Below are 14712 nucleotides of genomic sequence, written 5' to 3'. Positions count from 1 at the left end.
TGCTGCACTGCGATCTCTTTCACGGCACGACTCACAACCTAGGCCCATAGTCACTTCCAGCACAGACCTCTTCCACGGAAGCCTTGTACCTCTTCCCCTTCTCCTCGTAATTCTGCCTGTGGGCGGCTGCTCTGTCCAGCTCTGATTCCAGTTTCTGAATCTTCTCCACGTCACCGGCCTGAAGGGCAGCCAAGCTGGTCAGCTTCTCCACCAGCCCATGGTTCTCTCTGTTCTAGAGGAAAGAAACATCCTATACTTAGGGGTTCATCCAAAATAAAGATGCTCTTCCATTTGCTCCTCACAACGTCTCATCTAAATCGGAGGTTTATTTACACTGACCACAGTTATCATTACAATGGCATGGATGAGCACCTTCAACCTAGTGAAAATAGGGATGCAGAGCTGGTCAGGCAAATGCCCTCCTGAGCGGGTGGCTCTTTTAGTCCAATCCTGGAGCTCCAGGACAGCCCCTAATGTGGCGGGCTGAGCTGTGTCCCCTCCATCCCCCCAAATCCACATCTTGAAGTCCTAACCACCAGTACCTCAGAACGTCACTGTATTTAGAGATTGGGTCTTTAAAGATGTAATTTAGGTAAAACGAGGTCATACAGGTGGGCCCCAATCCAGTATGACTGGTGTCCTTATAAGAAGAGATTAGGACCCAGACACACACCGAGGGAAGATGATGTGAAGACACAGGGAGAGGAAGACCATGTGTAAGCCAAGGAGAAACCCCTCGCAAGAGACCAACGCTGCCAACACCTTGATCTTGGAATTTCAGCCTCCAGCACTGTGAGAAAATAAATGTCTGTTGTTTAAGCCGCCCAGTCTGTGCTGGCTTGTTATGGCAGCCCTAAGCACATGAATACCTAGAAAGGAGCTCAGGGAGTGTGGGGACTCCCACGGGCCCTGCTCCCAGTTGGCCACGGCTGTTTTTCAATGCTGTTCTCCACAAGCTATATAACAGGCAGGCCTGCTGCACAACAGCACGAGGAGGGGAAACTTTATCAAAACCTAAAGTTTCTTGTTTGCACATTCATCCATTCACCAACGACCCCTAGGGCTAAGTTTAAATTTTACTGTAGGAGAATCTCAGTATTATTTGAGACAGATGCAGGAGTAAGTTTCATAGAACTGGACACTGCATATTCCACAGCTCTCTCCCACTGGCTGAGGGTATATGAAGTTTTTTCCTATCAATGGGAATGGTATGGGGAATCTTCCCAAACTTGGCAGGGCTGTAGCTAGACCACATGGCCCTCTGGGCAAGTTAGAAAACGGCAACTTCTCTGGGCCAGTGCAGCTCTGAGGGAGCATGGCTTGGCATGCAGGTAGCATCTTTGTGCAAATTAGAAAAAGGCACCCATGCCTCAAGGCAGTACAGCTTTATACCAAGACACATGGGCTGGCAAGTGAAGCCAGACTGGATTTCAGCCCCACTTGCTCTCTTGGGCAGGTGCCCTTGTGCAATGTGCAACCTACACAACCATATGTATCAGCCCTTCACAGTGCGCTTCTGTTTCCTAGCTCAGTTGGTCCATGTAAACTGTTTGAACCTCCTAACATGGGCATAAATCTTAACAGTGTTGACAAAAAAAAATAATTAATCAATATTCAATCTAAAAAAGAAATAAAGTATTTTATTCGAGCCAACCTGAGGATTATAACCCAGGAGACAATCTTTCAGAAAGCTCTGAGCACTGTTCCACCTGTTAGAGGTCAAAGCACATCACAGTTACATAAGTTTTTAAGACAAAGCGCTATACGTCAAAGTAATATATTGACAGTTTACATAGTCCAACAAGACAAGTAGTGGATCACTGTGACCCTTTACAGGATTAAGGAAGGAAAGTTATCTCTTAAGCAGCTACCTTGCTGGCACCAGGAGGAAATTGCTTTTTTGGGGGAGGAGGGGGTGGGTAGGCATTTCTGTGTCTTCTAAGAGGATCTAGTTAACGTATAATGCAGATGCACAACGCACGCTAAAGGGGACAAGGTTGTGGCTCAAATGGCAGAGAAAATTTTATGTTCAATTTTTCTTGTCCTGCCTTAAAATAATTTTATTTCATCAACAGCATAGCTAAGGAACTGGCCCAGAACAAAATAAATCTGTTAGAAAAAGTAAATATGAAAGATGCGTTAGGAACACCTACCTGGTCTTCTAGCTTTTTCTGCAAACGCTGAACTCTGTAAGTAAGCTGAATGTTGATCACAAATCGTCGGATATTTTGGAATCTGCGTCTGACCAGCCACGCCCGGGCATACTTCTGAAGGATCACAGCCTTGTGTTCCTCCAGCATCTTTAAAACAAGATTTTGTGAAATGCAAACTGGGTCTCTACTGTTTTTCTCATCAACTCTTCCAATGTTGGGAGATATAACTACCAAAATATTCCTACAGGGTAAAATATGAATTTCTTGTAATCAACCCACAGAGCACATTACCCATCTTTTTTCAGATTCTTTTTTACATTGTAAATTACAATTATTTACATTGTAAGTAATTGTAATTATTTACAATGCTGTGTTAGTTTCAAGGGTACAGCAAAGTGATTCAGTTATACCTATATATATATTCTTTTTCAGATTCTTTTCCATTATAGGTTATTACAAGATATTGAGTATATAGTTCCCTGTGCTATATAGTAAGTTCTTGTTGTTTATCTATTTTATATATAGTAGTGTGTATATGTTAATACCAAACTTAATTTATCTATCCACCTCCCGCTATCCCCTTTGGTAACTAACCCTAAGTTTGTTTTCTATGTCTGTGAGTCTATTTCTGTTTTGTAAATAAGTTCATTTGTATCATTTTTAAAGATTCCACATATAACTGAAGTCATATGATATTTGTCTTTCTCTGTCTGACTTACTTCATTTAATATGATAATGTAGAGGTCCATCCATGTTGCTGCAAATGGCATTATTGCATTCTTTTTTATGGCTGTGTAATATCCCATTGTATGTATACATATATATATACATATATATGTATCTATATATACACATCTATATATACACACACACACCACATCTTCTTTATCCATTCCTCTGCTGATGGACATTTAGGTTGCTTCCATGGCTTAGCTATTGTAAACAGCACTGCTATGAACATAGGGGTGCATGTATCTTTTCGAATTAGAGTTTTCTCTGGATATATGCCCAGGAGTGGGATTGAAGGATCATGTGATAACTCTATTTTTAATTTTTTAAGGAACCTCCATACTGTTCTCCATAGTGGCTGCACCAATTTACATTCCCACAAACAGTGTAGGAAAGTTCCTTTTTTCACCACATCCTCTACAGCATTTATTATTTGTAGACTTTTTAATGATGGCCATTCTGACTGGTGTGAGGTGATACCTCATTGTAGTTTTCATTTGCATTCCTCTAATAATTAGCGATGTTGAGCATCTTTTCATGTGCCTATTGGCCATCTGTATGTCTTCTTTGGTGAAATGTCGATCTGGGTCTTCTGCCCATTTTTTGATTGGGTTGGTGTTTTGATATCAAGCTGTATGAGTTTTTTTGTATATTTTGGAAATTAATCCCTCATCAGTAGCATCGTTTGCAAATGTTTTCTCCTACCTAGACTTTTGAAACAATAACCAAATCCCACCTGTAGCGGACATGTACGAACAGACATTCACATCCCAGAAAGCCGCACCTTTCGATACCTCCTCCTCGCCAGGAATCCTCGGGTGTAGGCCTGGATGGTGATGGCGGCCACGCGAATCAGTTGGTACAAATTGCGGACAAGATGCGCACGACAGTACTTCTGAATGATTATGGCTGCCCACGCTTCTTTTAAGGCTGTGGCGGTAACAGCTTTCCTTGGTTTAAAAGAATGTAGAGTAAATCTGTTACCCACAAGGCACTGACACCTACTCCAGAGCAGCAAGCTTGTGCAACACCTCTTAACTAAGGCATATTCAAATGTTTTTTGCAAATCTACACATTAAACGCTGTAAGTGGTTTATGCTAATGTCTACTCAAGATCAGTGTCATTACCTCTCTCCTTTCCACCCTGATCCGAACGTGGACCTGCTCCAGGAACGGGGCACCACGTGGGAACTGCCACACTCTTCACATTCAGGCCGATCACCCCACTGTCACTCACATACCCACAGAGACCGTGACAACACAACTGTGCTTTGGCAATGCACTCGCTCATTCATCTAGTCATTCTTGTGGGAAATCACACTGGAGGCTCTAGATCAGGGGTTGGAAAACTACGGCCTGGGGGCCAAATCTGCAGCCTCCCACCTATTATTGTCAACTTTTGCTGGAATGCAGCTGCAACTATTAATTACAAATCGCCCATGGCTGATTTCACGTTACAAAGGCAGAGTTTAACAGCTGTGTGAGAAACCACATGACCCCAGAAGCCCAAATATTTGGCCCTTAACAGAAAAAGTTTTTCAAAGGATCTATCTGAAGGACTGGGGGTGAACACAAAGTTCTTACCTTCAATGTTTACAACCTCATGAAACAGACAGACGTAGAAATGGTCAAGTGGGATAAGAAGAAAAGTAAAATAACTACTAAAAGATCTGTAAGATAGATCTTATTGAAATATCATTCTGCTTGGGAAGAGCTGAGATGTCAGCCAGCCTTGATGGAAAAGTAGGATCTCTGTAGACAGTGAAGGCTGGAAAAGGCATTTCAGACTAAGGGACCAGTGAAGGCGTGAAGGCCTAACAGTGCCTGAAATATTCAGGGAAAGGGAATTTGTCTGGAATTGCTAGAATATAAGATACATGGAGAAGATTGGTAGTCTGTGAGGTGAGAAAGATAGATGGGGACAATTTGTTATTTAAAAAAAAAAAAAAAAAAAAAAAAAATATATATATATATATATATATATATATATATATATATGTATAGAACACCTACTATGTGACAATCACTGTGCTGGGTCTTACGTATGGATGCAGTGGGAACCAGACAAGCATGGTCCTTGTCCTTACAGAGCTTCCATACTTATAACTGCATCCAGGCCATGGGGGGACGTGGATACCACATTGAAACCTGAGTGCTCTTCTGTGGGAAACAGGGGCCGCTGGAGGCATTCACGGCAGGAGCAGGGCAGGCCCTGCTTTAGGAAGATGGGAGAGAAAGGCAGCAGGTGGAGGGCTGTGCTGTACAGTGAACGGCAAACGATGATGAAGGCCTCGTCCAGGGCAGGGGCGCAGGAATGAAACGAACGGGACAGACACAAGAGGCAAGCGGGGAATAGAATCCCAGGCCACGGTGATTCCCAAACGGAAAGGGAGCATGAGTTTGGGGAAGAAGCTAACTCCGCAGTTTCCTGCCCTGGAGACTGCTGCTATTAACTGACACCACAGGCTCAGGAGGGCAAGGCTGGCTGTGTTTCTGTGTAAGATGGTCGCCTGGGAGGAGAGCGGGCTGGGGTGGGGGTAGGGGGGTGGAACGGCGAGTCCAGTTTGGGGTGTGCTGAGATGAAGGCTGTGGTGTGTCAGCCACGTGCAGAAGCCCAGATGCTGCTGGAGGTCAGGCTCAAGCTTGGGACGAGGGAGGCTGAGCCCCACAGCCTGACCCTTAAACACCTGTGCCCTCAACTACCCTCGGAGCAAGCAAAGGAGGGAGGCAGGGCAGACACAGAACCACAAAATGCTGTCCAGGAGGGACGCCCGTCTTGCTGGCCAGGCCAGCATGGCCTCCTGGGAGCACTCAAGGAGGGGCGGGGTGGGCGTGGCCGGCGGAACTGCCCTCCACTCAGGCAGCCCCACCCAGGGGCTTAGTGCCTGCGGGCAGAGCCTTGCCACGGTCCCCTCAGGCGTGGTTTGCCCCACCACCTGCAAGGTAGGCTGGTCACTGGTGTCTCTACTCTGAGGCTTCACTTGGACCTTGATCACTTGAGGCGTTTTCAGTTCCCATGGACCAGCGGCCCAGCCCCTCTACCTGGTCTCACCAGGAACGCTGACCCTCTTCAGCAGCACGCTGATCAGGGCTTCCTCTCTTTAGGGTCCTGGCTGTCACCTCTGCCACGTGGGGACAGCAGGCAGTCAGCACCACCTGCCCCCGAGGACACACCCATCTCACCTGGAGGCTCACGGCCACCTCGCGGGACGGACGCATCTGCACCTGGGTCGCAGGAGAAGGGAGGCCCCGCCCCCCGAGGTGATGGCGAAGAAAGCCACTTGATGGCACACGTCTTCTTGGTTCCAACATACCTCACGGTTTGCTGACCCCGGAAGTACTGCTGGATGATCAGGGCCGCTCGCCTCTCTCGGAGGAATTTTTTTCTCTGGAGCCAGCCACGGATGTGCTTTTGTATCACAACACAACCCTGCCTCAGTTTATCCAACCGCAGTTTCTCTAAATAAGCCACTTGCCCTGCTCTGAAGAAAATTTTGGTTTTACCGAACTGGTACTGATTAGAATCCTGGAAGAGAAAAATGACGTAATCAGAAACAAAACCTTTCAGATTTTCTATAGTATTCGGAAAAGATGTTTAGAGATCCAAACATGCCACCAACATTGTTATTCTGACATCTCTTTGACATAAAGCAGAAAAGCTCTGATTATGACCTAGAAGTTTATATTTTGCCTCGTTTGTTTAAAGCTTCTTTCTGGGGAAGAAATGGACTTGAGGGTGAGGCATCCGTCTGTGGGGTGGGAAGGGGTGTGTGCGTTGTTGGCTGGGCTGCCGGGGAGCTCCAGCCTTTCACAGGTGGTTTGCACAGAAGAGCAGAGGCACCTGGAAAGGCTTGGTTTCTGTCTTCCTTTGGCTTCTCTTCACCACCCCCTTCCTGGCCATCATAACTGTTTCCCCACCTCTTTTCCGTCACAAGTCATGGCTTCAGCAAACCTCTAAGTCCACACTGAGGGCCATGCCTGGAACCCCCGGCTCAGCGACCGTCTAGCTGACTGTGTAACGTAAGCCTGGCCCGCAGAAGCTCCCTAGGCTGTGGGAGAACACAGCAGGACAGGAGGACACGGTGGCGGTGGAGGCCAGGGTTTGAATTCGGGTCCCTCAAGGTGACTCCTGCTGTCAGGAGATGATGCCCCATGAGTAGGTCTGCTCTGATCTCCTTAGCACACAGACGCTCGGGGCACGTTTCCTTCCTGCTTAGGCATTCACGACAGTTACAGCCCTGAGACAGAGGCAGAGATGAGGAAAGTGTCTGCGAGCCCGTGGTTCCAGGAGAGAGCAGGACTGACCTGAACGAGCCTGTGTAAAATCACTTTGCACACTTCCTTTTTATCGCTGAATGAAAGCTCCTGCTTGGTCATGAGGATCCCAAAGCGGCTGTAGAACTCGATGTACGTCCACCTGGAAAGTCAAGGCAGACCTAAGGAGGCGGGCCGGAGGAAACGCATGCTGCCTGTGGACCCCAAGGGCTTACCTGCCACTGTTCTGGGGACAATGACCCTGACCTTTGACCCACTGCCCACAAACCTCACCTGAGCACACCTGGACGGTTTTGCTCCCTGGATGCTTCCTGTTAACGTTCCGCTCCGACAGCTGTCTCCCCCTCCGGCTACTCCCTTTCTCAGGGGCCCTGGGGAGGCAGCGGGCGACCCTCACTAGTGCAGAGATGAGTGTGGGGTGTGAGGGTGGGGACAGTGGCCTCTGTCCCACAAGCTGCTCGTTCATCTGGCCTTCCCACAGCACGGCGGGACATCTTATGAACATATCTGATGAAAACGTGGCCGCCCCTCCCTTGGATCTCAGCACAGACCTGAAGTTGGGCACTTTTCCCCCCAAACAAGGAACTGACAACGTACCTAGAAGGGTAGCTCTGCGCACTAATGCGAATGGTTTCTAAAACGCCACAGGCTCGCAGCTGCTGAACAATTCTTTTGGAGTCAAACCTGAAAGAAGACGATCTGATCATGTGTTAAGCCATCGCAGTTGATAAACAGGCCCATGAACAGTGTAGCGGACCTGCCCCAACTGTGAGCTCCTGGGCAACAGGATCTGCCTGTGTAATCCCCAAGCCCAGCAGATACTTAATAAATATGTGTTGCATGTCAAATGAAGATAGCACCTCTGTGAAACAGTTCAGAAAGCTTCACTGAGGACACGGGGAAAGGAGCAGCTGATTCTGACTGAGGGAGGCAACAGCGAGAAGGCTTGTGGGGAAATGGCCTTTGGGTTGAGCTTCGAATGGCAACCAGAGTGGAAGAACTGTCCAAGCTCACCCGTCCCAGCGCTTACTTGTTGCTGAGTTCCCTTTATAAGACACCCCACAGGTGGCCCTCTGGCTTAGGCCTGACCCTCTGAGGACACACAGACACAGTCACCACCTCCAGACAGACCACTGCCTTAGACACCTCTCAGGTGGAGTCAGCTAAGAGGCGCTCTACAACTTCCACTCATGGCTCTGGGCCTTCTCTTTGGGGCCCCAGAGAACAAGTCTAAGTAAGGCCTCATGGCACGTTGGAAGACAAAACTTCAGACCCCCCTACAGCATTTCTCCTGCAAACACATACAAATTCTTACCGTCAAGGAAAATGTTCTGGCTTTCTCAGTTGCGTAAGCTTTAGCTGCAGAATAATTCTTTCAAATCTAACCCTTTTGCTTAATCCTGGAGATGAGACGGCTTAGCCAGAGGGGTTGTGCTAACATTATATGTAGAGGGCAGGCTTGTTTTGAATCATTTAAAAACCCAGAAACAGTGAAGTTCACGACAATTGCAAGCAAATTCTCCAACATCACGACAGGAACCGTTTCCTCAGTGTTTCTTCCCCCCTCTGTTGCAGAAGAACACTTACTCAAAGGGCAATTTCTCATCATTTGGTTTGATGCATCGAACATAGTGGGGCATGGTGGCATTGAGGGTCTCCATGAGCAAGTACAGAGAGCTGCGGAACTAGGAAACAAGGTCAGGTGACAAACATCGTGCTGAAATTTAATGCTTAGATCCAGGTTAAAAGGAAAAAAAAAAAAAAAGGTCCAACCTTATTGTAAAGCAATTATACTCCAATAAAGATGTTTAAAAAAAAAAAAAAGGTCCAACCTTGATAAGTTACTCAAGAGGAGGAAAAGTTAACTTCATGCATAAACATCTATTATGAAAGGTTTTAGTCTGTGACTGGGTTTATCAGCATATCCTGCTCTTGTGGACAGAGCAGTTCTCCGTCCAATACTCCCAAACAGCAAAGGACTTTAGTGACTCGGGTTACTTGTGCAAACATATGGTTTGCTCAGATGTGTGTAGCCTTAGAGGTTGAGGCACTATGATGATGAACGACTACTTTTCTTTGCATGTGCATTTATACTAATAGATCTGAAGAAACCCCGTGCCTGTGTCCAGGCCCGGAATGGGTCCCACCCACCCCTGGCTCCCCGCCCTCAGCCCCCTCGGCCTCAGCAAACTCTCTCAGTACCTTGCTCCCCACGGTGCTCCGGAAATGCTTGTTGTTCGGCTTGATGACTGGCTTTGCAGATTTAACCGTGATCGCTGAACCGAAAGGTGAAGAAGGAACCGGATTTTCTTGAAAAAAGTTGGCACAGAGATGAAACTGGGAAGAACAAAGAGGGTTTCAATGTCAAAAGTATTCGCCCACAGTCCTCAGCTGGAACGATCAAGGAAATGGTCACAACAAACGCCCCCACCCCCGTCTAAACCAGTGGGGGATAAAGTAACAATCTTGGCCAAATCTCAGTTCCACAAGGGGGTCGTCCTCGCTTGGGATGACTGATGGTTTCTTTCCCAGGAATGGGAGCGGAAAGGAAACCATGTGAATGTCTGTATGTGGGTATCACTCCAAGTGTCAGAGTAGGAGAAGCATTTACTCTTCCTCTCTCTGCGCCTTGGCTCACGTTGCTTCTGCACTTTGGAATCTCCTCCCTCCTAACCCCACGTTCTCATCCCTGCAGATCCAAACCCTACCCATTACTCAAGGTGCTATTATAATATTTTCTAGCCCCACCCCCTTCACAATAACTTCCCTGGTGTTCCAGCGCAAATTAATCCCAACTTCCTCTGAGTTATCTTAATCTTTGATCTGTACCTCTTTTAAGACACTCACTACTTTCTACCTTGCATCACTTATTTCTTTAAATGTCTTATCTTCCCTCTTGGAGAAGACCTCGTATTTTCTTCTTTTAAATCAGACATTGAGAATCTTCTTTGGGGGAGAATTCCTGCCTGATGCATTCTGTAGCCCCTGTGGAACAAGTGAATCTGAAATTCCCAGGCCTCTGACAGCTTGTGGGCTTAGTGCAGAGACCCATCTGTGCTTCACCACGATCTGTGTCCCTCTTCCAGACTGGACCCCAGGTAAACAATTGGTGAAATACGTCAACTAATTTTGTACACAAATACAGGCTATTTCTACATTGAATTCTCTGTCATAAATCAATTTTAATAACTGAAGTTGCCATGGCCTGTGATTTACTTATGACCATTAGTGGGAAGTGCTCAGGCTCATTTGGGAAACTGTCAAAATACTTGAGCATCTGGTGCTCTGTGATGACCTAGATGGGTGGGATGGGTGGGAAGGGAGGTCTAAGAGGGAGGGGATATATGTATACTTATAGCTGATTCACTTCACTGTGCAGGAGAAACTAACACAACATTGTAAAGCAATTATACTCCAATAAAATAAAATTTTAAAAAAAGAGAAAAAAAAACACTTGAGCACCAGCAAAGGACTGGGGAACTTCTAAAAGAAGGAAAATAAATATGATAACCAAATCGTCACAAAAAATGAAGGACTGTGTATGAAATATCCTTTTTCTCAAATTTTAAGAATTTGAATTCTTAAAATTCTTAAATTGAAAGAAATGTTTAAGGAGGAAAAGAAAAAGCCAGAAGTCACTCTTATGGTGACACTTCATCATACAGAAGCGTGGATTCAAGGAGCTCACATATGCAGAGCAGCACTCCGTCTTGCTTTGGTTTTCCTTGAGCACTTACTTAGCACTACCTACCATTGCTTGCTTTCATGTGTAAGGCATGTTGCTCCCTCTGGGATGTGAGCTCCATGAGGGCAGGAACCCTGTCTGCCCTGTTCACTGCTGTATCCCCAGAGTCTACGACAGTGCTTGGCACATGATAAGTGCTATATAAGTGAGTGAATGAATAACATGTGAATTATGATTCTTTAAATGATTGTATTATCTGTCCTTCCTCTCTGTTATCTGCATATTTGATTTCTGATTTTGCATATAGTGGAAATTTGCATGCTTTCAGAAGCTAGAAACATATTTTAGTGCCAATTCCAAAATAGTCATTTTTTGTATGTAGGAGCTACAATTTGCTGCTACAAGACAGTTAACACACACACACACTTCTTACTCTTTCCTGATACACATCTAGATCCACGTCAAGTACACAATGAATAACATTAACTACCTCTTAGGACTTTACAAACCTTGCTGGCTCTCAGGATTTCAACCAGCATGTCATAGACGGTGTCTCTGTTCTTCTCAAGGAAACCTTCACATTTATACTCTACCTATGCAAAGAAAGGAATTAGTTCCAAAGAGGCAAACGCAGACAGCGTCTAAGTACCACAGGTTTCTTTTCTTTTTAAAGAAAGATTAATGAAGGGGCTATAAAGGCAATGTTTTAAAAAGAGACTCAGTTTCTGTTTGTCACAGCAACACCAATACAGAAAGCTTAGAGAGCTGGGAATATGTCATCTGATGCAAAGCGCCAGGCTCTCCCACTGCCTGGACTTCTCACTGGCCGCTGGTCACTCTACACTCACCCATTAGTTCCCACTGGCCACAGGTGACTGATTGTTCCCTGTAACATGTGCAGCTAATACAAGAAGACCTGGCTTAGGGTTCCCTTTGCCTTTGAAGCCACCAGGAGGAGGAAAAAAGCTCAGTGGTGTCCTCTGAGTTCAAACAGAAATGTTTTCCTGAATCAGCATTAATGTGGTAGAAAGGAAAGAAAAACTGACCAGCTGATCACAAAACCTTCCAGGACCACAAAACCCTTAGAGTCAGGTTTAGAGTGGGTCAGTGTTTGCCCTGATTGAATTTGGCTTAGAAAAACCCTCTATGCAGCCCTTTCTGATTCATAAGGCTTCTCAAATCCCTCAAACAACATATCCAGGGTGGCTGCTTAAACATTCAAATCTCTGGCTAATCACAAAGCTACAGTCATCAATACAGTATTGTACTGGCATAAAGACAGACACATAAATCAACAGAACAGAACAGAGAGCCCAGAAAAGAACCCACACTTTTATGGGCAATTAATCTACAACAAAGGAGGCAAGAGTATATAGTGGGGGAAAAGACAGCCTCTTCAATAAGTGGTGCCAGGAAAACTAGACAGCTACACGAAAAGAATCAAACTGGACTACTCCCACACCACGCACAAAAATAAATTTCAGGGACTTCCCTGGTGGCGCAGTGGTTGAGAGTCTGCCTGCCAATGCAAGGGACACGGATTCGAGCCCTGGTCTGGGAGGATCCCACATGCCGCGGAGCAACTGGGCCCGTGAGCCATAATTGCTGAGCCTGCACGTCTGGAGCCTGTGCTCCGCAACAAGAGAGGCCGCGATAATGAGGCCCGTGCACCGCGATGAAGAGTGGCCCCCGCTTGCCGCAACTAGAGAAAGCCCTCGCACAGAAACGAAGACCCAACACAGCCATAAATAAATAAATTAAAAAAAAAAAAAGAAGAGTAGGAACCAATGTATCTGCAACATTTAAAAAAAAAAAAAAAAAAAAAAGACTCCGTGCTCCCAATGCAGGGGGCCTGGGTTCGATCCCTGGTCAGGGAACTAGATCCCACGTGCCGCAACTAACAGTTTGCATGCCACAACTAAGGAGCCGGCCTGCCACAACTAAGACCTGGCACAGCCAAATAAATAAATAAATAAATATTAAAGAGTTAAATGTGATCGCCTTTTAGCACTTAGAGTTTTTCAGATAGGCTCCTGAAGAGATGCACATGAAATGAGTGATGATATATCAAGTTCTAGTTTCTAGTTGTGGTCCTTTATAATTTCACAGTTGTGATCCCAAGGGAAAAAAAAAGGATCAGACTTCATGTAAAGCACATATGGGATTTACTTCAAGAGACCCTCTCTATAGTACGTGGTTTCTGTACGTTTAATTCTTGTCACCTGGCACTTCTAAGAAGACCCTCTTAAAAGAACTAACAGTGCAGCATTTTGTGTGTACTATGGATTGGTGAGAAGAAACCATACACACTGTAGGGTCAGCTTAGGTTCTCAATTTCATTAGCCAAGGAAATAAAATTGTTTTGAGAGCGAGGCAGCTGTGCTTAGATGCAGAAAATCAGCACACTTTGCCATGGTCCCCAGTGCCCCCAACAGAGGCACTCAGGTACCTGCGACCCTGTCCCTGCAGACAGTCTCCTGGGATCGGGAAGGCTCTATATTTGTTACACCTTTGCTCGTTTGTACTAGTGGCTCACACACCAGCCTGGAAGAATTTATACAACAATCCATGTGCTGCACTCACAAGGGCGTGTTTCCAGACAGGATTAAAGAGTTAAATGTAAGACCTGAAACCATAAAACTTCTAAAAGAAAACATAGGCATACGCTCTTTGACATCGGTCTTAGTAATACTTTTTCGTAAATGTCTCCTCAGGCAAGGGAAACGAAAGCAAAAATAAACAAATGGGACTGCATCAAACTAAAAAGCTTTTGCACAGTGAAGGAAACTATCAACAAAACGAAAAGGCCACCTATTGAATGAGAGAAATTATTTGCAAATGATATATCTAATAAGGGATTAATATCCAAAATATATTAAGAACTCCTACAACTCATCTCCAAAAAAAGAAACAATCCTATTAAAAAATGGACAGAGGATCTGAATAAACATTTTTCCAAAGAAGACAGATAGCCAACAGGCACATGAAAAGATGCTCAACATCATTAATCATCAAGCAAATGCAAACCAAAACCACAAAGAGATATCACCTCACACCTGTCAGAATGGATAAAGTCAACAAGACCACACATAACAAGTGTTGGTGAGGGTGTGGAGAAAAGGGGACCCTCCTGCACTATTGGTGGGAATGTAAATTGGTACAGCCACTATGGAAAATAGTATAGAGAGTCCTCAAAAACAGAACTAACATTTGATCCAGCAATTCCACTCCTGGGTATATATCTGAGGAAAACAAAAACACGAATTCAAAAAGATACATGCACCCCTATGTCCTCTGCAGCACTATTTACAATAGCCAAATCTCTGAACTATATATTTTAAAATGTGATATATATTCTTCATAAATAAAAAAATAAAAATTTACAAACTGTGAACAAACAGGCTTTCAGGGGTGCTGGAATATGGAGGCAGAGAGGGTGTTCAGGGACCCCAGGGCAAGGACTCTGCTTTATCCCCTGGGTAGGAAAGTGTCCTTCCTGGTGCACAGCTCGGGTTATGAACCAGGAACGCTGGCTGTCTGGAAACATGCCCTTGTGAGTACAGCACATGAATTGTTGTATAAATTCTTCCAGGCTGGTGTGTGAGCCACTAGTATAAACGAGCAAAGGTGTAACAAATAGAGAGCCTTCCCGATCCCAGGAGACTGTCTGCAGGGACAGGGTCGCAGGTACCTGAGTGCCTCTGTTGGGGGCACTGGGGACCACGGCAAAGTGTGCTGATTTTCTGCATCTAAGCACAGCTGCCTCGCTCTCAAAACAATTTTATTTCCTTGGCTAATGAAATTGAGAACCTAAGCTGACCCTACAGTGTGTATGGTTTCTTCTCACCAATCCATAGTACACACAGAATG

The 14712-nt window shown here is 45.5% G+C and overlaps 1 protein-coding gene across 5 annotated transcripts in view; it reads right to left on the bottom strand.

Moving 5' to 3' along the window:
- The window catches only part of MYO5C (myosin VC), a 107343-nt gene that overhangs the window by 46049 nt on the left and 46582 nt on the right, over positions 1 to 14712 (bottom strand). For all 5 annotated transcript variants that reach the window (XR_003621737.2, XM_007194889.3, XM_057544661.1 and 2 more), the window contains exons 14-22: positions 11352 to 11435; positions 9360 to 9494; positions 8745 to 8842; positions 7755 to 7841; positions 7188 to 7299; positions 6197 to 6408; positions 3667 to 3832; positions 2154 to 2300; positions 68 to 232 (exon numbers count right to left, since the gene is read on the bottom strand). Coding sequence is in view for 4 of the 5 variants with exons in the window: in XM_007194889.3 (XP_007194951.2) it covers positions 68 to 232; positions 2154 to 2300; positions 3667 to 3832; positions 6197 to 6408; positions 7188 to 7299; positions 7755 to 7841; positions 8745 to 8842; positions 9360 to 9494; positions 11352 to 11435 (1206 nt within the window). In the remaining variant the exon portion in view is untranslated. The remainder of the gene's footprint in view (positions 1 to 67; positions 233 to 2153; positions 2301 to 3666; positions 3833 to 6196; positions 6409 to 7187; positions 7300 to 7754; positions 7842 to 8744; positions 8843 to 9359; positions 9495 to 11351; positions 11436 to 14712) is intronic.

The sequence above is a fragment of the Balaenoptera acutorostrata genome, chromosome 3 (assembly GCF_949987535.1).
Source record: "Balaenoptera acutorostrata chromosome 3, mBalAcu1.1, whole genome shotgun sequence".
NCBI lineage: Eukaryota > Metazoa > Chordata > Mammalia > Artiodactyla > Balaenopteridae > Balaenoptera > Balaenoptera acutorostrata.
Note: the sequence above shows the minus strand (reverse complement) of the source record. Positions and strands in the feature narration are given on the sequence as shown.